This window comes from Petaurus breviceps, unplaced genomic scaffold, assembly GCF_028583685.1.
Source record: "Petaurus breviceps papuanus isolate PSGF00001 unplaced genomic scaffold, PetGlider_PUasm1.0 90865, whole genome shotgun sequence".
In the NCBI taxonomy this organism is placed as follows: domain Eukaryota; kingdom Metazoa; phylum Chordata; class Mammalia; order Diprotodontia; family Petauridae; genus Petaurus; species Petaurus breviceps.
Genome location: NW_027187367.1, coordinates 11,280,163 through 11,304,977, shown reverse-complemented (window position 1 = coordinate 11,304,977; position 24,815 = coordinate 11,280,163). Strand labels below are relative to the sequence as shown.

At 39.3% G+C, this 24,815-nt stretch overlaps 1 protein-coding gene across 4 annotated transcripts in view; it reads right to left on the bottom strand.

Moving 5' to 3' along the window:
- KCTD20 (potassium channel tetramerization domain containing 20) overlaps window positions 1–24,815 on the bottom strand; it is a 74,373-nt gene that overhangs the window by 33,171 nt on the left and 16,387 nt on the right. For 3 of the 4 annotated variants that reach the window (XM_069073560.1, XM_069073558.1, XM_069073559.1), the window contains one exon: window positions 8,747–8,951. In XM_069073560.1, coding sequence (XP_068929661.1) covers window positions 8,747–8,906 — 160 coding nt within the window. In that variant the 5' untranslated portion in view covers window positions 8,907–8,951. Of the gene's footprint in view, window positions 1–8,746; window positions 8,952–10,471; window positions 10,522–24,815 lie in introns of all 4 variants that reach the window. The other variant, XM_069073561.1, reaches the window with a different exon arrangement.

Here is a 24,815-nt window from a genome sequence, read left to right as displayed (position 1 = left end):
GGGCACATGAATACATATGTGAATGTGTGTATATATGTTTACACATATAGAGGGCACAGGACCAATTTAACAGGAAGGGATGATACTTAAAAGGTGAAATTAAGAGGTGAGAGAAGAATATAATGAGAGGAGATGGGGAGAGACAGAATGGGGCAAGGGAAAATGGTTACAATGGAGGGGAAGAATAGGAAGGCAAAAGGGAATGGGTCAAACTTATTCCCATTGAATTTGGCTTAGGAGGGAATGAAATACACACTAAATAGGGTATCTCACCCTCCAGGAGAGTAGTGGGGTAAGGGGATGAGAGTGGGGATGATGGAAGGGAGTGCAGGCTGGCGGGGAGGGAAGTTGGAAGCACCCACTTTTGAAAAGGGATGGGATCAAAGTAGAGAATAGAACAAGTGGGAGGTGGGATAGGAGGGAGGGAAATATAGTCAGTCTTTTACAATATATCTACTATGTTACTGTTTTGCATTAGCCACACATGTACAACCTATACTGAACTGCTTATCTTTCCAGTAAAGGTGGGTGACAAAGGAGGAAGGGAATGAATCTGGAATTCAAAGTTTTAAAATCAAATATTCAAATATATGTATATACTATTATTAATACTATTTTACATGTAATTGGGAAGTTAGATGTACAGGCACTGGGGCATAGAGATCCACTGGAAAAGTCGAAAGGGGTATGGGAGAAAATATGGGAGAGAGCAGATTGTAGGAGGAAATATCCTGTGGCACTGCTATTTTGGGGAGGTGGGTAGGGGAAAAAAGGGGAGAAAATTTGCAACTCAAAATCTGGCGGAAATGAATGATATAAATCAGAAGTTAATAAAGCATTTGAAAAATTAAAAAAAATTTTAATTAAAAAAAAATGAGGCTAAGACTAGGCCTCTTTAACTTAGTGAAAAAAAAAAAAATCAGTCTTGGAGGGGAAGATCCTGAGGGTTTCTGGCCAAAACAGAAACAAATGCTATTTATACTCACTCTGAACCATCAGAAGTCAAACTACAACCCAGTGAGGCTTGGGCCCAGGACCTATTGTTAGCCAATCAATGACAGCCAGAGTGACTTGGGTTTAAGACACGGTCCATAAAAAAGGAATCTTGCCTGGAAATGAGGCAAATGGATCCCTGCCTTGGGACTATTGGACTTGGGTTTTGCATGACAGGAATGAATGAATGAATCAATAAAGCATTAATTAAGCTCTCAGTACTTGCTAAATGCTGGGGCTACAAATAGAAAAGCAAGGCAGTTCCTGTACTCAAAGAGCTCAAGCTCTAAGGAGGAGACAATGCATATGAAAGGTTTCAGCTGCATGTCAGATGATGAAATGTCCCCAGGGCTAAGTGGATCTGAAAATAAAATCTATTACTAAAAAAGGGGGGAACCCACTTCAGGTGGTCCCTTTAATTTTATTTCATTGGTCAAGTTGGACTGGCTATTAGGGGTCCTTGAACGTCATCTTGTTTCCATGACAAAAAAAATCGACCTTGATGATAAACATACTCCTTCCACATCACATAATAATAATAATGTTGTTGTTGTTATTGTTCGGTCTGATTTTTCTTGACCCCATTTGGAGTTCTTTTAGCAAAGATACAGGAGTGGTTTGCCATTTCCTTCTTCAGTTCATTTTCCAGATGAGGAAACTGAGGCAAACAGGGTAAAGTGACTTGCCCAGGGTCATACAGCTAGTAAATGTCTGAGGCTGGATTTGAACTCAGTTCTTGGTCCAACGCTCTATCCATGGGGCCACCTACCTTCCTCAGTGTCATCGACACTGAAGGCTAAAGGAATTGGTTGTTAAAGTGAATGCAGACAAAGCTACTCTTCTTTTTCACAAAGAGTACCAGTGTCTCATCAGTTAATGTCGCTGCTAACATTAGAACAGAGGATAGATAGAATTAGGTAGTAAACTTGAGAGTAAGAACTATTTCAGGGGAAGCTAGGTGGCGCAAGAATAGAACACCAGCCCTGGAGTCAGAAGGACCTGAGTTCAAATCTGGCCTCAGACACTTAACATTTACTTGCTGTGTGACCTTGGACAAGTCACTTAACCCTAATTGCTCTGCCTTCCTCCCGCTGCAAAAAGCAAAAAAAAAAAACAGTGTTTCAGTTTTGTCATTTATCCTCTGCAAGACTCTCAATGATATCTTAATTGAAAAATCATGGGATTGCAGAATCTCAGGCATAATCTAGTTTAGGTCACACCTGAGCTGGAATCCCCTTGATAGCTTCCTACCTGTTTGACCTTGGACAAATCCCTTAACTTCCATGGGCCTTATGTTCCTCATTAATACAATGAAAGAGTCCAACCACATGGCCTCTGAGGTCCCTTCTACTTCTCCATCCATGATTCTAGCGGTTCTTGGCTATTTCCCCAGACAAGGGGTGTTCTAGCTTCTGCCTGAAGACCTCAAGTGATCATGGGGATCTCACTAACTCAGGAGGTGGCCCATTCATTCTCTGAACAATCCCTCATATATTATAAATTATTAGATTTCCAAAAAGCAGGGAGAGACAGGGAAATCACCATTTTGATTTTCCTTATAGTCTGAGATCTACAAAGGAAAAAGAATTTTCATTTTCCACGGCTGCTACCATGGCTCTGATCCTCAGTGTTATATGTTTTGTTTTTTTCAGCCCTTACCCCCCTTGAACTCTGAGCAGCTTTTGGCACTGTTAATCATCCCCTCCTTCTAGCCATACTTTCCTCCCTCTTGGATCTTGGTCTCTTGGACCTTCTCCTAGCTGAAGGCTTCCTTTCAGTCTACTTTATTGACTGGTCACTTCTTGAGCCTTTAAGGCTCAAGTGTCCCGGATCCACTTCTCACTTTACACACTCTCCCTGGGTGACCTCATCTATTTACTGGGGTTCAGTTATTATCTCCACACAGATAACTCCCAAGTCTACAAATGCAAGCCTAATATCTCCACTGAAATTTAGTCTTATATTAATTATTAACTGCTATTATCTACTGCCTGGGACTACCTCCTTCAAATATCTTATCAGTAGTTCAAATTCAACATGTCCAAAATGGAACTCACCTTCTTTCTCCATAAACCTGTCCCTCTTTCCTTCATACATTTCCAGTTGAGAACACTGCCATCCTCCCATCAACCCAGGTGCATCAGAGTCATATTTGACTCTTCCCTCTCCTTCACTCCCTCTACATTCAGTCATCCCCTTCTCTCTACTCACACAGGCTCCACTTTTGTTCAGGCCCTAATTATCATCAGTCAAACTATTGTTAATAGCTTCCTAATTGATCTCCTTGCTTCTATTTTATCCCCTCTCAAATCCTTACTCCATATAACTGGCAAAATAATCTTCTTAAGGCACAGGATTGATTCCATCACTCCCTTGCTCAAAAGCCTTCACTGTTTCCCTATTGCATCTATGACAAAATCTAAACTCTTCAGTCTGGTATTTTGAGCCCCTCACAATCTGACTCCAACCTAACTTTCCAGATGTATCTCACATTACTTCCTTTTATATCCTCAACACTCCAGCCAAACTGGCATCCCAAATCAGTATTCCATTTTTCACGTCCTTGCACCACTGTTCCTGGTTTGCACCACTGTTCCTGGTATTTGAAATGCTCATAGTTCCCTTCCCATCTCTTGCATTCATCTCCTCTCCACTCACAGAGACACCACTCTAGCCCCTATAGAACTTCCCATTCCTTTTAAGGTTGGGTATCATCTGTATGAAACCATTCCTTATCCCTTCTATAATTAATGCCCTTGCTCTCTCTCCAAATTATCTTGTATTTACTTATCTGACTACACGTCCTACCTGTCTGTCCACTCCTACTCAATCTCTTTTATTGAATCATCATCCACATCCTGTTCCTAATTCCAAAGCCTGTCCATCCTGAGATTCCTCTCTTTTTTCTCTGTATTTTCTCACATGATTAACTCATCAGCTCCCATGATTCAATTTTCACCTCTATCCAGATGAATCTAAAATCTTAATATTCAGCCTTAGTCTCTCTCCTGATCTCCAGTCCCACATCACCACCTGGAGATCTGAAACTGATGCCCCATTGGCATCTTAAATTTAACACATACAAAACAGAACTCATTATCTTTTCACCGAAACTCATCCCTCCTCCAAATTTTCTGATTGAATCTGATTGAAGTCACCAAGACACTACTAGTTAGCCAGGTTCACACAGGTTTAGAGATATCCTCAATGATTCCGTCCCCCTCACCACCCCCATATCCAGTCAGTTTCTAAGTCCTTTCAACTCCTCCTCCACAACATATCTCACACCAGTCACTTTCTTCCTACTCATATAATTAATCAATCAACAAGTATTTTTTAAGCACTTACTACACTCCAGACACTATGGCAATTGCTAGGGATACAGAATAAAAATGAAATGGTCTCTGTCCTCAAGGAGCTAGCATTCTAATGGGGCAGAAAACATGTCCATAAACAGGCATATTCAAAATACTTATAGGACACAAGATAACCTTAGAGGGAAAGAAATAGCAGGTGGCAGAACCAGAAAAGACCTTCTGCATAATGCCAAGTTTTGTTTTTTTGAGGGGGGAAAGCAAGGAAATTGGAATCAAGCTAGTGTCAAGTGTCTGAGGCCAGATTTGGATTCAGGTCCTCCTGGGTTTGTGGTCTGTGCCACCTAGCTGCCCCTATAATGCCAAGTTTGAGCTGAGTTTTGAAGGAATCCAGGTATTGTAAGAGGTAGGGAGAGAGAGCTTCACAGGCAGGTGAACCAACCAGAATGAAAACAGAGACAGGAGATGGAGTGATGAACAGCAAGTACCACCAGATGTAGCATTCTATGCCTTCTGAAGTCAGTCTGTTCCTACAGCAACTGATCTTTACTTATTGGTGAGAATCAAACTCTGAATCAAATTTCCCTTTTTGTGTTCCTTCACTTAATTTTTAAAAAATTAATCTGTCTCTCTATCATCTATCTCCTGGCCCCCATCACTCAGTGATAAAATTTTTTTTTAGCCTGAACAATAAAACTCTCAATAAAACATGTATAGACCAGTAAAACAAATTCCCAGACTAGCAACGTCTGAAAATGTATGTCTTGTTCTATATTTTAAGTTTGTCATTTCTCTGGCAGGAGGGGAACGGCATATTTCTTCTTTGTTCTTTTAGACTCGTGGTTTTATCATTGTGTGGATCAGAGTTCTAGTCTTTCAAAGTTGCTTTTCTCAATAATGTGCTTATATAAAAATGTTCTGATTCTGCTCACTTCTCTCTGCATTAGTTCTTCCCCATTTCCTCTGGAACTGGCCATTTTGTCATTTCATATGGCACAATTAATTCCATTTCATTTATGTACCACAATTTATTTAGCTATCTCTCAACAGGAGGATGGCTTTCCAGTCTCACCTTTTCATCTATCATGAAAAGAAATGCTATAAATGTTTTTATATTTTTAGGTCCTTTTCCTTCCTTGTTATCTTTTAAAATATTTTATTCTTTGAGGAACAGGATTAACAGGAGTATAGCTGGGTCAAAGGTATACATAGTTTGGTAACTTTCTGACCACAGTTCCAAATTGCTTTCTAGGAATATCTGGACTAATTTGCAACTCCACCAACAATGCACTAGCCACTCCCAACATTGGTCATTTTCCTCTTTTGACATCTTTGCCAAACTAATGGGTGGGAGATAGAACCTCAAGTTGATTTAATTTACATTTCTCTAATTATTGGCTATTTGGAGCATTTTTTCCTTATGGTTTGTGATATGCAATAGCCTTCAAATTGGATGCCTGGATTCCAGCCTCTTCTTTCCAACTCATTTTCCACATAGCTGCCAAAACAATCTTCCAAAGACACAAAACTGACTATATCACTCTTTTGCTTAAGAACATTCAGAGTTTCCTCTAGGACAAAATATACATTCTTCAAGTTGTTGCTGAAAGCACTTCATAATCTTGCTCAGAATTACCTTTCAAGTACTATCTCATATTACTTCCCTTCAAGCCCTCAACATGCTAGCCAAATACACCTAACTGCTATCTCCTAAAATGAATGTTCCATTTCACACCTCCATACCTCTGCAGAGAAGGTGTCTGGATTGTATTCCCTCTTCATCTATGCCTCTTAAAATCCCTAGACATTCAGCTCATGGTTCACCACCAATAAAAAACCTTTCTTGATGACCCCCTTCTTCAGTTGTCAGTGCTTTCTCTGTGCTTATATTTTATCTGTTTATATACTGCACTGCCCCATTAGGATTACATTCATGTGCAAACTACCTGGGATAAAAGTAAAGTGACTGATTTTACACAATTTAAACTTTATAAAATAAACTTTACAACTTTTTATATCTTAAAAAAGCTTTTTAATATGCAATGTGTCTGTTGCAATCATTTGTTTTATGTGACTTATGAATTCCTTAATTGTTTATTATGCAATCACACATCATATTGGCTATTGAGCATACCTTTGGCAAACAGTTCATTTTTCAAAGTCTAGCCTAGAGTATGGCCCATAGGTTTTCCATTGAGCTTAAATTGGATGAATTCCCAGGCAATTTAAAGCATGTATTTCTTCATCTCTTGGAAAATTTTCTTAACCTATTGTGACATGTGGAAAGGTACAAATTCATGTTGTAGTACTCCACCTCCCATTTGAGAATTTCTGCAATTCTGGAACAATTCTTGTCCTCACTATATCAGTGTACTGATCAAGAGTACATTACTCTCTCATTGGAGACTAGATTTCCAGGTCCTCTGGAGGTAAAAAAAAAAAATCTCTACAACATTTTTAGAGTAGATGTTTTACATTCTAATCTGGTGAAGAGATGCAATTGGACTTGTTCTGACAGCAGTTTTGGTATTCCCTTGAATTAAAATAGGGAGTTTTATTAGTAAAAAATGCCTTTTCTCAATCTTTATTACTCCAGTCTAATTTGTGACCATGAGAAGCATCCCCTTCCCCCCCCCCCTTTATAAAGGATGGTTGGTAGCTGGAGTTTTTTTTTTTTAAACTGGGCTTTTCATCATTCTTCAAACTTCAAGAAGCTTATACTACATAGGAGAAGAATCAATAATAACCACTCCAGCAGCCGGGTCTCTTTAAAGGTCTTTGCTTGTTTTCTGAGCACTAATTAATTAGGTTGTTTCACAGCAATGGTTTGTCAATTCTTGGCATTGTTTTACATTTTGAACTGTTTTTCTTTTGTGCTTGAGGGCTACTGATCTTGTTACATTATGGTCTTGAATGATCCTTAAAATACTTGACTTCTCTATACCAAAAACTGATGAAATCAGGGCATGTAGGTGGCACAGTGAATAGGGCACCGGCCCTGGTGTCGGGAGGACCTGAGTTCAAATTTGACCATAGACACTTAACACTTACTAGCCGTGTGACCTTGGTCAAGTCACTTAACCCCAATTGCCCCATCCTCCCCCCTCAAAAAAAAAAAGAAAAAACTGACGCATTGAAGTGTCTTTTTTAAGAGTTACAACTTTTGCATGTGTCCTTAGAATAATATCCAATCTTAAAAAGCACAGAATAAAAGAGTCATGAAATGTGTCCATAGCACGAAAGCAAGAACTCAACTGACAGAGAAGCAATTAAAGTTAGGAAAAACAATTTAATCTGGTTTCAACTGGTCAAGGCCTGATGTTGGAACCCTTTGTCAGCAGAAACACTGACATGCTTGATTTAGTGCTGTCACAAAATGAAACTGTATCAAAATTATTGCTAGGTAATTCACACACCACAGTGAGCTCCTTGAGGAAATGAACTGCTTTATTTTGTCTTTGTATCTCAGCACCTAACAAAGTGCCTCACACATAACAGATCCTTAATAAATATTTGATACATTGATCTGAATATCCACCAGTAGAATGCAAGATTCTTGAGGGCAGGGACTGTTTCTTTTTTTTATTATTATTTATATTCTGAGTGCCTAGCAAAACACTTTACACAAGGAGGGTACTCAATAAATGAATGTTAAATGAGTGAATGAATGAGTCTTTGTTCATGCATCTTGGAATAAAAGGAAGCTGTGTCTAGACTAAAGATAGACCTAGAAATCCCTCTCCTACGAATTCTGAGCTAAAAGAGGCCATTCATCTGCACTAAAAAAAATAACTGGGTGAATTGTACAAACAGGGCCAAATGTTGCACAAGAAAAAAAAAACCCCAACCCCCCCCCCCCCCCTTAATGACACAGATTACTTACCTCTGATCTTAAAATACTTGAGTCTACACTGTTCCTTCCCCTTGGCCCCCACTAAGTAAATCAGTATAAAATGGCTCCTTGCTTGAGAACTAAAGCCTACTATAATAATTATTTTGATCTCTTCTAGTCTTCAGATCAAGCAGGGTAGGTGATACTGATTAGGTAAACAGGCCTGCATAGGCCCACAGACCAAGTCTTTTCTTCTGATGAGCCCCAATATAATCTCCACACCTAGTTTTTCTATGAGATACACTAATTTTAGAAAAAATAGGTTAGAGAGTTGTTTCTTTTGTCTAGGTCCAAGTTTACATAAACAAAATGAAGTACAGAACTGTAGCAACAAGTACAAAACAAATAAGGAGAAAAAAAACACGTGCTTCAGCTAATTTTACCTTTCAGGGAAAAGGTATTTGTTGGGACAAAACTTTTTAAAGAATTGCATTAATTCTGTACTCTTACCAGCTCGAGTGACCATGGGCTAAAATGACCTTCTTTACACCCCATCTATTGCCAGAAAGTCCCCAAAATCAAGATAATTGAGACTTTGTTACCATACCATCATTCCTGGGACACACAGGAAGGTTAGGATTTTGCAAGCAGGATGATGTCAGACAATTTTCTTCTTTTTCTTGGGATGAACCTGGGATATTTTCCAGTAAGTAGCTAGATTCCTGGCGTATTGACCTGTCACCTTCACTGGCCCGATGAATATTCATCCTTGGACTCTGTAACTTGAGTTTTCCACTTGACCCAGAAAAATCCTAGAAGATGAGATTGAACGATTTAAAATTCTTATGTTTCATAATTTCTCATGGTGCATAAAGTTTGACCTTACGTAGCTAAAAACTCATGTCTGCACAGAAGAAATATCCCCCACTGACTTGACATTTCAGTGATTATTTATTACAGTAAAATTGTTGATGTCCATGAACTTCATACCAGCCAGTAGTAAGTGGGTAGGGATGTATACTAATTTACACATGAGTAAAGGGGTAAAAGTGCTGTGTCTGTACAAATGGGGCCAGTAAATCCACTGACTTCCTGGCACCAAGGTGGCTCAGTGGACAGAGAACTGAATTCTGAAATCAGGAAGATCTGAGTTCAAATCCTATCTCACATACTTGCTGTGTATCCATCCTCCTGTGTAAAATGGGGATAATAAAAACACAACTACCCTCCCAGGGTAGTTGTGAAGATGAAATGAGATAGTATTTATAAAGTCCTCTGCAAACCTTAAAGTGTTATTGCTATTACTATTTTTAGTACCTTTTCAATTTTTTATACAAGTAATTTAAATGCTTGCATACTGACACTTTGGTGTTTGTCAGTTGAAAACACTAGAGCAACTTGTGGGGAGCCAAAGAGGCCTGAGCCAGGACTTCAGATAATTACCTTGATATCAGTGGACCTGAATATCAAAGACCTCTTTGAGATACTTTTCACTGTTAGCTCCTGTTAGAGTTCTTTTGATATGGGTTGCATTTAAAAGGATGTTGTTTGAGTTCTGAGACCAACAGGCTCTGCCCCAAGACTTTAGTTATTAAGAACTAAAATATCTGATTCTGCACTAGGGTATCTTTGGGTGGTCAGCTCTAAACGTGATGTCTTTTGAGGATGGCAGCTTTGGCTTTGAAGTTTGCTCTCATTTGTATCCGTTTATGACTTCGGCTGCATTAGCAGATACCTGAGGCCTAGATCAAAGGTCTTATCCTAAGACTTTAGTCCCCTAGATAACAAATCCTTATCAAATTATCTAATCTGTGCTACTTCCAGGATACAACAGACTAAAGTAATGATAAGACAACTTGAGTCCTCTTCCTTTGTCTCATTGATCTATAAAAACCTTGTCCTAAGAATCAATAAAGGGAGTTCATTGTTCTTCCTTGAACACCCACATGGCCTGGTCATTTCTTATTCACATCTCTGAATCATGCTAAGTGCTGGACACAGAGCAGCCCACAGCAGTAACTATTTTTTACAGTATGGTATTTTCCCCCCACCAGACATAATTGTATGTCAGCATCCCTGCTCTCAGAAAGCTTACATTATATCGATGAAATGTAACTCATACACAAATAAATAAATACAAAGTATTATCAGAAAAGAGAGAATATTAAAAACTGAGAGGAATCAGGAAAGCTTCACATGAGAGATAGCCTCTGAGATGAACCTTGAAGGAAGCTAAGGGTTGTGAGAGGTAGAGAAGAGGTGAAATGGAGGAATTGTATTTTATCCTAAGGGGAATAGGGAGCCATAAAATATTTTTGAGTAGGGTAAGTACCTTGGGAAAATTATTTTGGCCACAGTGGATAGGATGGATTGGAGATGAATCTGGAAGAAGGAAACTTCATTAGTCCAGGCAAATGATGATGAGGGCTGTGACTTGGAAAGAATGATAAATGGCTTGTCACAAAACTAAATGATTGGCAAGACAGTAGTGTCCTACAAAGAAATAGTGCACTTTGATAGAGATAGAGCTTTGGTGGGGAGGTGGGGAAGGATGAGTCCTATTTTGGATATGTTGAGTAAAATTAAGAAATGTTTTTCAAATGTGTGTGTCATGCTTATATAGGGCTTAACATATCATGCTCCCCAAAACACTTCCTATCCTCAACAAACATTTATTGAGTAAAACTAGGAGCAAGGGATTATACTACTAAGTGGAGATTAAAGTATCTGTTCTTGAGGTGTAGCATGCTAACATGAGATGAAGTTATACATAGGTTCCAGTGATATTTCAGGCTAAGGGCAAGCAAGGAAGGAAGTCATTTAAGAGACAAAAACTATAGTATACAATGAAGGAAACTTTTTAACATTAAAATTTATAAATGCACATATCTTTAATGCTGGAAAATTCAACTCTCCATGGAAGTTAGGAATTTATGTTGTTAGGCTGATTGCGTTACAGTGCAGGCTTCTCTCCTCCCTGCTTTTCCCAACAAATGATACAATTTTCAAAGATAAGAACTTTTTTAGAAAGCATAAATGTCCTGTTCTAGTTTTCAACTCTAGACATCATTAGTCAGTAGGGACGTGTTGTTTGGGAAGAGTGGAGAGAGAAAGAGAAGGAAGAATCACAGGATCATATATTTAAAGCTGGAAGGGGCCTAAAAAGTGATTTCTTCCAACATTTTTCATGTAAAGGTGAGAAAACACTTAGGAATCTACCCACCAAAATGAACCCAGGAATTATATGAACACAATCACAAAACACTTTTCACACAAATAACGTCATATCTAAACAACAGGAAAAATATCAGTTGGTCATGTGGAAGCCAAGCCAAAATCACCTTAAAAGTGAGGGAGCTGAAACTCAGAGAGGTTAAAGTGGAAGCCTAGCAGGAATTCCAATTGATATCATAGTGCTCCAAGATCAGTACTTCAAGTTCAAATCCCCCAATTCCTCAAAGTTTGTATGCCTCACATGTATCTTTTAATGGATTTGTTATTTTTAATGTAGTGGCTATGCCTCTCTCAAAACAGGCTTAGTTCTGGTTTGAAAAGAGAAGATTAGGGTTTTACAAGAGATAGATGAAAAAAAAAGAGATGTTTTTCCTAAACCATTTATGACTTAAATTACTAACATTTAGAAGTTAAAAATTCCTTGGGCTAAAAATAGAACAAGAACCATACTTAAGGGCACTTGAAAACATTCCCCAAATGTAATTTTAAATATTCTCTTGAAAACAGAAATGTGTTCATATTGCTAACTCTGTTAGCAAACCCTTTTCTTTATGGAGCAAAGAGGATCAACTGAGATATCTGTAAAGTACTTATCAGAGTACCTGGCAGATAGCAGATACTTAACAAATGCTTATTCCCTTCTCTTCCCCACAGTGGCTGGCACATTTTTGTTATTTTTAAGCTGTTTCAGTTGTGAGCTTTTCTTGGCAGAGATTCTAGAATGGTTTGCCATTTCCTTCTCCAGCTCATCTGACAGATGAGGAAACTGAGGCAAATAGGGTGAAGTGACTTGAGCAGGGTCACACAGCCAATAAGTGTCTGAGGCCAGATTTAAACTCAGGAAGATGAGGCCTCCTGACTTCAGGGCCAGTACTCTATCTACTGTACCACCTAGATGCCTACCCCTAACACATAAAAGGTGCTTAATAAATGTTTGTCCATTTACCAACTCAGAGATTGCAGTGGCTTGTTGAGAAACCAATCACACACTTATGTAAGAAGAGAAGGAGCTAGGTGACACATTAAAAGAGTCAAGTGCCCCACTCAAGTGAACTATTGAAAGCCTTCATCTCCAACAGAAATAGTAAATGCTTCTGTCTGGTTCTGGGAAACATGAATTGTTCCCATTATGTGACTGGGTTGCCCCTTCAAGGAGTTACAAGAGTTCGAACTTTCTCATACCCTGACATCTTTCAATTCTGATTCCTACTGGGGCTGAAGAGTGAGAGCCTCACCTCAGAAATTCCCTCAGGAACCCTGCAGGTTCCCATCAGTTCCTCCCCTGTATCAGCTCCCAGGGACCTCTTCACCTAGAGGGACTTTGTGGCTATCTTGCCATTCGTGATGAGGATAGAGTACAAAGCCAGTGTTGGTACTCCACCTGGGTTAGACACAGGCTGGCCATGCTATGTGACTCCTGCTGCCTCCTTTCTCCTCCAATGTATCAGTTTTCCCTAAAAGGCAAAAGGCTCATCCCTTGGGACCTGATTGAGCCTTGCCTCCCTTGAGGCAGAATCCTGGAAGCCTCTGGATGTTTTGAAGTGACTTCTCAGTCCCACATGGAGTTGGGGCCTCTCTAACTTCCTCTGAAGACCATTAGACCATATTCTGCCCTGCTGACCAGACATATTTCCAAAAGAGAATTGGGCTGAGTCTATGAGTGCCATAGTAGCCTTCTTGCTGATCTTTCCTATGTTAGACCAAAGTCAATCTACCTTTGTTAAGTATTTAATGATCTAGGAATACTTCATTTTGTCCCAACATCAAATCTTAACTAAGAGGGTAGCACATCAGGCCCATCTCTAACATCCCTGAATTATCATAAATTCCCAATGAGTGGAGTCCAAAATAATAAAGTACTATATTAGGATCAACACTTAATATATGATTATTAAATAATTATTAGAAACTTTTCATTTATTATGACTCATGGAAGAAGGCCCTTAATACAAAGTGAAAATTACCAAGTTCTTGGTCAGTTACCGATGACCATCTAAGTACACTAGGCTGTAACTAATGTAGGAGTCTTGAAAGTACATTCTGGAACATAAATGATGAGATGTGGCTGAAATTACACTTTATTTTACCTTTAACATTTGAGTAAGAAACAAGTAAGGTTTGTTTTTTTTTTTAGTGTAACAATGGGTTAAATCTATACCCATCAGACAACTGAATTACGTCTCATGTCAGCCTTGATCATAGAGCTGAAAAACCAAGGAGAGTGATGATGATTATTATTGCTAGCATTTATATAGTGCTTTAAGGTTTTACAAAGCTCTTTAGAAACATTATGTCATTTTATCCTCACAACAACCCTATTATTATCCCTATTTTACAGATAAGAAAACTGAGGAAGGCAGAGCTTACACAACTTGCCCAGGGTCACACAGCTAGTAAGGCACTACTGAAACCTGTATGGATTATGTCTTGGATAGAAATGACAAAACAGGTGAGGAAGCAGGAAGGCATCTCTGGGAGGAAACTAAAACAAACCTGAATCTTCATCTAACATCCATCAAATTGGCAAAAATGGTAAATGGCAGAAGCAGTCAATACTGGAAGAACTATGGGAAAGCATACACACTAATACACAATCAGTGGAACTATGATTGTGTTCCACCCAGCCTAGTAAACAATTTGGAATTATACCAGAAAAGTCGCTATACTCTTTACCCGGTAATCTTTACAGATAACAGAATGAGATGTCCCATATATAATGAAACATTAGTAGCAGAGATGTGGTACATGGAAAGAACACTGGCTCTAAGGTCAGAGAACCTGAGTTCAAACCCTACTTCTGATACTATGTATCTATCTGTATGACCTTGGACAAGTCACTTAATTTAGAGTCCAGTTCCCCAAACTATAAAATGAAGGTACTGGACTAGATGACCTTTGCAGTCCCCTTTAGCCCTATATGTCTGATCTTCTGTGGCATGAGGAAGGAAGGAAGGAAGGAAGGAAGGAAGGAAGGAAGGAAGGAAGGAAGGAAGGAAGGAAGAAGAAAGGAAGAAAAATGATGGGTATGCTTATTGATCGTACAATGGCAGAACAAATTGTTGCATATGAATATAATGGAAAATTATTACACCATAAAAAAATGACAAACATGGAATCCAGAGAAACATGGGAAGATTTGTATGAAGTGATACAGAACAAATAAAATGGAATCAAGAGAAAAGTAAATGGAGGTTTCAAAAATTACTAAAAGTAATTGAACCTAGAGTAACTTCAATGATTAATCTTAACTCCACAGAAAAGATGGTAGCACACTGAGGATCTAATGGGATCCCCATTCACATGCCTTCTCTTTTATGTCTCTCTCAGACATTTTTACATGATTCCTGACTTTGTCTCCCTCCCCTCTCAATTCTGTACTCCTTATCCCAGGTCCATGGTCCTGACCAACCCCCTGCAGTTTTGGCAACAAGCAGAACTGGGAGGTACCACGTTTGAGCTACAAGTAGGTAGGGGTCAAAGTTATGGACAAAACCAGTAAAAAAAAAAAAAGAGCCAATTAGTTGATGGGTTATGTAGCCGAAAGGGGAAGAGTTGGAAGGAGGCACAAAAGCTATTGATTGCTAGGGCCACAAGGCTGAGATTTGGTATCTAGAAGCAAGCTCCAAGGGCAGCTAGGTTGCACAGTGGATACAATGCTGGACCTGGAGGCAGGAAAACTCATCTTCATGAGTTCAAATCTTGTCTCAGACACTTACTGTGTGACCCTGGGAAATCACTTAACCCTGTTTGCCTCAGTTTCCTTATCTGTAAAATGAGCTGGAGAAGAAAATAGTAAACCACTCCAGTATCTTTGCCAAGAGAAGCCCACACAGGGTTATAAAAAGTCAGACACGACTGAACAACAACAAAGCAAGATCTAAGGTTTAGAGTCCTCTTCAGGCAAGTTACAGAATGCTGGGCTAGACCAGTGTTGCCTCAATTCGTGGATATTTTCAGGCCCAAACACTTGTAAGCAGCTCCATTTTCTAGTTCCTTCTTAAGTTCTTCAGCTCTCCAGCTCCAGCTGCCTTCATTGTCTCCATGGTAACAGTCCTTGCATCATCAAAGACGTTATTTCCACCATCCCCATCCTCCACTTAACGACACACACCATAGAATACTACTCTCTCACCAACCAATCTCTTCCCTGTTCTAAGCCCTCCATTGTTACTACCATATTATGGAGGTCTCAGCTCTCCTCTTGTGATTCATGTGTGGTGTTTCTATTGTCTGAACTAGATTTTCAATGCCTTAAAGGCAGCAATAAAATCTCCTTCTTTTGTGTTATCACAGGAGGCTACAGGCCTCTCAAATTCAATTCAATAAACATTGATAAATGTTTCAGTAAACATTAACAAATGAACCTACTATGTTCAATGCACTAGGTTAAATACTGGAGATAAAAATATGCAAAAAGACTCAATCTCTGGCCTTACAGAGCTTCTAGTCTAATAGGGAAGTATAAGATAAGTAAACAAATAACTATACTGTTAGAATTTCCAAAGTGCAGAGGAGAGCTGGTATGAGAGTGGTATACGATTTGAGGAGGGAGAAATCACTTCTAATTTGGGGAGGTTGCGAAAGGAAAAGAAGAGAAGGGCTCACTGGAGAAGGAAAGGAAAAAAAAATCAGACAAGATTTCATAGGTAGAGGGGTACCTATGCTATAACTCAGAGGAAAAGATTTTTAAGAGGTAGAGATAGAAAGCAGAAATGTGACCTAAATGTTAAAGATCAAACCATGAAATAAAAAATAGAAAAAAAAAAGGAGATTATATGCCTTTCACAGCTATGGTTAGGAAACACATTTTAACTAAAATAAAAGTCAGAGGAAGCAACAAAAGATGAAATAGATAATTTGGATTACACAAAATTGAAAAGCTTCCCTAGAAACAAAATTAATGCATCTGGTAGAAGAGAATTGTTCAGTTGAATAGCAACATTTTTTTTTACCAGATTTCTCAGATAAGGGTTTGACTTTCAATCATGTAGCGAACTAACAGATACATATGAAACTAAAAGTTATTCCCCATTAGATAAGTGATCAAGGGATATGAACAGAGATCTCAAAAGAACAACTACAAACTATTAACAATCAGATGGAAGAATGATCCAGATCACTAGGAAATGATAAATGTAAATCAAGATAGCCGCAAGATTTTACCTCACACCCCACAAAATGGCAAAGATGACAAAATATGGAAATAGTATTGGAAGGGTAATAGGAAAATAGGCAGCCACGTCGATGCAGCTGTGAATCAGTATAACCACTTTGGAAAACAAATTGGAATTATATAAATGTCTAATCCTTTTGACCCAGAGATTCCACTGCTAGACCTATGCTCCAAGAAGGTAATTTACAAAAAGAAAGACCCCATATGGACCAAAACATGTGTAACTACACTTTCTGTGGTAGCAAAGAACTGGAAACTAAGTAGATGCCTATTATTGGGGAATGAGTAAACGAATTGTGGTACACAAATGTAACGGAACAGTAATGTGCTGAAAAAAATGACATGATGAATGCAGGAAAGGAGCAAATGAATGTATTGGAAGTAAGCAGAGCCAAGAAAACAGTATCCATGATGAGTGCAATGATGCAAATGCAAACAATTACGGCAAAACGTCAGAAGCGAATCACGGAGAACAACATGGCCCCCAGAAAACATACTAGAAGACACTTCCGCTCCCTCCTTTATAGATAAGGGAGGTCCATGGGCGTGCAACATTGCATACGTTTTCAAATTTGGGGGGGGGGGAATAGATTGATTGATTTTGCTGACTTTTTTTCTTCCTCTTTTTCTTTTTAAAAAGTTTCTGGTGACCCAGGGACAGACCCATAGTCAAGTCAGTCTAGAATTTAGGCTCTGATTGTATCACCAAGGAGAGGGTGTAGAACAATACAATCTTTACATTCCGTTAGAGCAGCTTCAAAAGGTTAGGAATGAATTTAAGGAAATTAAGAAGGTCTCCTGACTCAATCTTTTCCACAATATTTTTTCTCTGGCCACTTTAGCCTGAAGTAATCCCTCCTTCCTTTAAAGACTCATTAGCACTTGTTTTATTATATTTTTGACACTTAAACATATAATAACTACCTTATGCATATAAAGTCTATTAGTATCCCCAGTAGATTACTCAGTTTGTTAAGGGCTTACACTGTTTGTAACCCCCATAGCCAAAAGTACACAGGAACCAGACAAAGGAACTGGATCTGTGATTTCATTGGTATAAGGACGCCCCAGTGAGGAAGCTCTTTCTCCTATGCAAGGCAGCATGTCTTTTCCACAACTGAAAGGGTTAGTGAACTGACTAGGGCACCCAGAGCTAGGATGTATTAGAAACTGGACTGTAATCTATATCTTGGTGGCTTTGAGATTGGCTTTCTATTGACTATGCCACACAATGCCTCTATACAGAGGAATATAATACATATTTGTTGATTTAGAAATTTACCTAAATTTTAATTTTAAGATTATCAACCTGTAAAGCCCTGTTTTATGTTACTGTTTAGTCATAATAGTCATGTCTGACTTTTACTGACTATATTTGGGGTTTTCTTGGCAAACATACTGGAGTGGTTTGCTATATCCTTCTCCAGTTCATTTGATAGATAAGCTGAAACAAGTAGTGTTGAGTGACCTGTCCAGGGCCACACAGCTAGTAAGTGTCTGAAGTAGGATTTGAACTCAGGAAGAGAAGTCCTTCTGACCGGCACTCCATCCACTATGCCACCTAGCTGCCTTGTAAAACCTTGTTTCTTTAATAGTTTTAGAAGTTTCCTGTTCTTTGCAAAATCTGTCCCTGAACAACCTTCCCCAAACTTTTCTGGAATTTTGTAAGAAGGTTGTTTACCCCCTTTCATGCAAATTTGGATTTTACATACTTTAGTCATATCTTCTTCTGTCAGCTTTTATCATTGCTGATTGAAGTCCTCATTCTTTCAATATGCCTACATATGGAAAACATTTTTGTTTTTAGTTCTTGTTCCCAGACTTAGCCTTTTTTTTTAATGTGTGGCAACTAGAATTATATGCAGTATTCTAGGTATACAAACACTAAGATTTTGTAATCAGGACAAATAACACTTTCTGTTTTGTTTCAGATGTGATTCCCAATAAGCTGAATTTTGCCAACCTTTTGGAACATACACTGTTTTCAAGGACAAATCTACAACAACCCTGGGATTCCAGTCCTGGGCCATAACTTGATGGTTAAGCCCATCATATTAGAAACATGGCATGGCTATCAAGAAACATTAAAAAAAAAAGCTCTACATTACTATTACTAATAATAATGCAAATTAAAGCAACTTTGAGGTCCTACCTTACATTCATCAGTTTGGCAAAGATGGCAAAAGAGTAATGACAAATGTTGGCAGGGCTGTGAGGAAACAGGCACACTAGTGTACTGTTGGTGAAGCTGTAAATAGGTGTAGACATTTTGGTAAGCAATTTGGAACTATGCCTAGAAAGAGCATGAATCAGTTTGTGCATACCCTTTGATCTAGCTATACCACTACTAGGTATCAAAGAAATCAAAGAAAGAGGGAAAGAATCTTCTGTATGTACAAAAATATTTTCTGCACGGTAGCCAAAAATTGGAAACTAAGGAGCTGTCCTCCTATACGGGAACAGCTAAACAAACTGTGGGATATAAATGTAGTGGAATATTATTCCATAAGAAATGACAAGATCAGCAGTTTCAAAGGAAACTAGAAAGATCTTTATGAATCAATGGAGAGTAATGTGAGCAGACCTAGGAGAACAATTTATACAATGAGAACAACATTATAGAGAAAAAGAACTTTGAAAGACTCTGATCTATTGTATGCCATGATGAACCATGAGTCTAAAGGAATGAAAATGAAACATGCCACTCATCTCCTGCCAGAGAGGAGATGAGCTTAAAATACAGAAAGAGACATACATTTTTGGAGTTAGCAAAAGTGGAAATTTATTTTTTTTTAACCAAAATATATAGATTTGTATTGAGGGGTTTTTTTTTTTTAGTCCTTTAATGGAGAAATTGATAGCCAGAGGAATAGAGTAATAAAAATAATTTAAAGAAATCTTTAAGGCAAAAAAGAAACAACATGGGTTAATTTTCTTTATATTTTTGACAGTTTTATGAGAACTTGGCTTTAGCAGTTTGGGACAGTTAGGTGGTACAGTGCATAGAGTGCTAGGTCTGGAGTCAGGAAGATCTGAGCTCAGATGTGACTTCAAGTACTCACTAGCTGTGTGACCCTAGGCAAGTTGCTCAACTGTGTTTGCCTCAGTTTCCTCATCTGGAGAAGGAAATGACAAACCATTCCAGTATCTTTGCCAAGAAAACCCCAGATGGAGTCACAAAGAGTCAGACATGACAGAAACCACTGAACATACACATGGGCAGACCTACAAGTTGTTCTGTGCCATGCTTTGAATCATTCTGAGAAAATCTTAAATAAGTCCAGCCCTGACAATCCCAGAAAAGTATCTCTTTTTTCTCTAGCCATTCTTTCTTGCAACTAAACTATTTTATCCCTGATGAAACATTTTCCCCAAGCTTCTAAGAATACATTTTTTTTAAAAATGGCTTTCCCTGTGTGAATTTATCAAAGACTTTCTTGATGTCTAAATATTGCCTATTGGTTCCCTTTGAGAATAGTGGGACATAAGCTTCCTCTTACTGAAAAGGAAACCATGTTGCCTTTCTCCCCCATAGTAATCTCCCCCTTAAAGAAACCATGTTGCCTCCCCCCCCCCCCGCCCCCAAACAAGTTTTACTCATTCAAAAATCCTACAGTTTATTACAGTATCTAGCAACTTGCCAGTAATGGAAATGTGAACTCATCAGTCATTTTCAGGACCAACTTTTGAGTTCTCAATCACTAGCCACAGTGATAAAGAATTTTTCTACTAGGGAGGTCCTTTGGGAGAATCTCATTCTCTAGTGGGTCCACAAGGTGGAGGTCAAAAGATCAAATAAGTTGAAGAGTCAGACTAAAGAGAAAAGATTTATTAGCATGGTAAGGAGACTAGGAGAAGGAATGATTTCTAGCTTCCTCAGGAAGAGGTCTTTGGTATGAAGCTATACAGCAGGCCAAGGTTTGGGCTACACAGTCATTAAGGAGCATTCTGTAGCATTTAACTGTACTGTGGGGTATTGTTCTGCTATATAAGAAAGTTAATTACTAAACTTGATTTGGGTTCCTGTAGTGGGAGGCTCTACAGTTTTTTGTGTTTCCAGTTTGCTCAATCAGGCTGTGGGTTCTAATGGCTTGGTTAACCGGAAAGCCCCTCCAAGGGAAAAGAATGGGGTTGCCATTTTAGTCATAAAATATGTTTCTAAAAATGTTGTATCTTTTCTTCCATAGTTCCCGTTTTTGATACTTCCCTAAATGATCACATGGTGGGAGTCGTGAAGAGAAAGGTCTTCTAGTAGGTTAAGATATGGTTTTGAATGTAGAGATTGTTTGAAAACCACATGATTCAGAAACATCCTCATTTGGAGATGAGGACATAGCAGAGAACCACATAAGGTTGATAGGGAGAACATGTGCCCCCAGAAGCTTGACATTTACAGATTAGGCCTTGAATTATTACATGTAAAAAAATCCTGCTACTAGGATTACTAAAAGTATTTGGGAAGATGCTCAAGAATGAAGATCCTCCCCATGGAAGGTATAGCCTTGAGAATAAATCACATAGGTTATGTTTGACTTTGGAGAGCCAGGTTCTTTATTCTCAGATCCTGAAAATCAAATGTTCCACCTATCCCAACGCGTTGACCAACAGAAGCAACAGAAGAAGTTAGTTATTGCACAGATACCCCCTTGGTTAGCCAGGACATAATCTTGTTCAGTACAGTGAGCCAGAAGCATGCTAGCCTATGAGTCCAACTGTCCTTGGTCTTCAGTGCCACTGGCTGTATCATTTGCTATTTTCATGAGTGTCAGGGAGAGATCACAGATTGTTCAAGAACAACTATCCATTGTAGGAATTTTGGGATGGATCAGTAAAATCTTGTGTCACATATGCCCTAGGAGAGGTCCCACAGTCTACTTGCTTCTGAGGTCAGAAACCTGGTGATATGATTCATAAAAGGGTAGCTTTCCTTTGAGGATGGAGAAGAGACATACTAACATCTCCAGAATACAATTTACTTCTAGGGGCAGGCACAATTACAGGAGTTGGGGGGTCCCCAGGGAGCTCCTCTAATTATGCAATTGAAAGAAACTTCCTGCATTCTGCCTTGTTCCCCTGAGGAGAATATCCCTGGGAAGCCAGTGTGACATTAAACATGGTGAAGAAACAGTTGATCCTCTGATAGGTTGTTACATTTCTGGTAAAGAGTATTAGTGACTTTCTTGAGGCTGGACCCATAGACCCCCCAAACTCAAATAGCCTCTTTGAGTTCAGACAAATCTCCTTTGAGATAATTGAGTGTCAGGTTAAGGAATTTGATTAGGGGTTGGAAGTTCCCATCTGCAATGCTTGGGGCCTCAACTGTTGTAGTTAATAGCTGAAGAGATATTCCAGTTAGATTACAGAAACGTTAATAGGTACTCATTTAGACAAGGAGAATAGGAAGTCTAGAAATCCTTATCGTGGCCCAGGTCATTGGAAGCAATGTTTGGAAGAGGAATACCCCATAGTTGTGGGGAGCCCTGGTGTATTTGGGGGGTACTTACCCAGCCTAGGGACCTCCTTAGTCAAGAAATTCCCTATCACTGTGCCTACTGATTGAGAACTCAAAAGTTGGTCCTGAAAATGGCTAATGGATTCACATTTCCATTACTGGCAAGTTGTTAAATACTGTAATAAAATGTAGGACTTCTGAGCAAGTAAAACTTGATTGGAGGGGAAGGCAACACGTTTTCTGTAAGGGGGAGATCTCAAAGGGAGCCAATATTATTAGTAATTAATTACTAATAGACTGTGGGGTGTTAGAAAGTGGTTTGTTCTTGATCTTGCTGCTCTTCCTGGAAGATTTTGACCCCTACATTTCTACTACTTTTGATCCGAAGCCAAAGGTGCTAGCCTAGGAATGGCTCAGTCCTGCTCACAGAGTGAAGGTAGTCTCTGCTATTGTATGAGTCAGAAGCAACCAGTCTTTTGTCCCTAGCTGGACAGGAAGTAGTCACCAGGACAAGCAGGAGAGAATACTAAAGTCATATTGTTTTAGTACAGTGAAGTTGGCTTCAAAACCGAAAAGGTAAGGAGGTTGGAAAGGGTCAAGAGTAAATTAGTAGATGCATATATTGTGTTTAGTAGAATCAGGACAAAGCATGAGAGTAGAGGAGTGGCTGGGGGCATGGATTCCCCCTTGAATTCAGGAAGCAGCAGGATTTATTTTAATGGAAGGTGAACTTCAGTTCCCTGGAATCCTTTCTGGTATAAAAGTCAGGGAATGAGCTTCCTTTGTCTGTTGGGTGCCAGATATAACTGTGGTTGTGACTAGCATGGATCCAAGGTAGTCAGTCTCCTCCTCAGCTTTCCAGGTTGTTTGGGTTATGAGTAGGACCGTTCCACCAGGGAGACATGGCATACTTTTGTCAGTGGACAAAAAGTATGTATATACTATATTCCTTGGATGAATAATGAGACAGGGAAGATCATCTGAATCAGCCCATGAATCTTTGGTTTTCTTATGGAGGCTAGGTTAATGAAGTGACATACTATGAGTGAATTCCCCATTGTGGAACTCCCCTGTTGCTGGTGCCTGAGTCCCCATTGTCATGGGATGTCTCCAATTTTCTCATTAAGGGGAGAAGATGAGTTTCCTGCTGGTGACATATATAAGTTGCATTGTTACTGGGGCAGGGGATGTAACTTCCCTATGTCTCATTTTATGTCTAGATTCTTTCTACTTGCCCAGAGGATTACAGATGTTCTGGGGTTATGCAATTTTGGAAGACTCCAAGTGTTTTTGCTAGCTGATGGTTGAGCCCAGGAGTGAAACAGCTCCCCTGATCTGACTCAACCATATTAGAAGACCAAATCTGGGCATATTTTCTGTCTTTATTTTTTTCTGGTGGCTTCTGTTACAGAGTCTGCTCTCCAAATAGAATAACTATCTACCCATTTATTAAACCTAACACCCAGTACCAGGCAATGTTTAAATCCCAGAGAGGGTGAGAATTCTATGAAATCTATTTCTGAATGCATAGAATGGGAGATCAGGTCTCCTCAGAGTGCTACAGTAGGCTTTTTTCCTTTTACCACATTGCTATTTTTTGCAAGTACTGCAATTTTGGATGATGAAAGCAGCTATCTGACAGATTCCCTAGGCAAATCATTCTTTCATTGGTCATGATGCTGTCTTAGCTCATCTGATGGGCCAAGAACAAGTCAAAAGATCAGGGCAAGAGAGTTTCTGTTCGGCCCAATCTCAAGCCCTGAAAGTTAGTGTAGCAGCTTAGAGATGTCTATCTTGATTTTACGGAGGGGGCTACTGTGTCTAGAGAGGAAATTAGTTTATTAAATGTAAGAGGAAGCGAGAAGGCTGCTAAGAAAGGTAAGAATGAGGTGAGGTGAGCTCACCTAATTCTGCAGCACCTTGAGTCACACAATTAGCACATGTTGCCAAGAGAAACAGGACCAGAAGTTCAGCAGTACCAGAAGTACACGGCAGTAGATAACAAAAATCTGGGATGGGAGGTGGATGACCTCGAGAAGAGCAGCTATGAGAAACCTATGGGAAACAGAGGTCCCTGAGGAGATGAGATTCAGGAAGAACTTGTTCTTCCATATCTCCCCCACAAAATGACAAGACTCCCAAAGGAGTGACTCAATTACAGGTGCAGTTGCCTGCTCCACCATGTCCTTTGAGATCAGAGTACTGGGAGATCAAAAGGGAAAGTTTCGTTAGTCTTATAGTGAATTTTTACTTGTATTTAGATAATATGTGGGGCCAGCACCATGGATAGAGCACTGAGCCTAGAGTAAGGAAGATCTGAGTTCAAATCTGCTCCTGAGACACTTATTAGCTGTGTGACCCTGGGCAAATCACTTAGCCCTGTTTGCCTTGGCTTACACTTATCTGTAAAATGAGCTGGAGAAGGAAATGGCAAACCACTACAGTATCCTGGACAAGAAAACCCCAAATGAGGTAATGAAGAGTCAGACCCAAGTGAAACAATTCAAATTCAAGTGAAATTCAAGTGAAACAATTCAAATTCAAGTGAAATTCAAATTCAAGTGAAACAATTCAAGTGAAACAATTCAAACGGCAACATAAAGGATACATATAGAACAAACAGAAGGCAACCTGAGAGGGGATGGTATCAGAAGCTGGGGAAAGCTGGAAAGGCGACAACAAAGGATACTATTAGCAGTCAGCATCTGTGTCATTAGGTCCCAGCAATGCGTCAGGTCATCTACTGTCCTGGTGTTCATGTTGGGAACTGTAGGTACTTCTTTTGGTGTAGAAGACTGCTACACAATGTTGCCTATT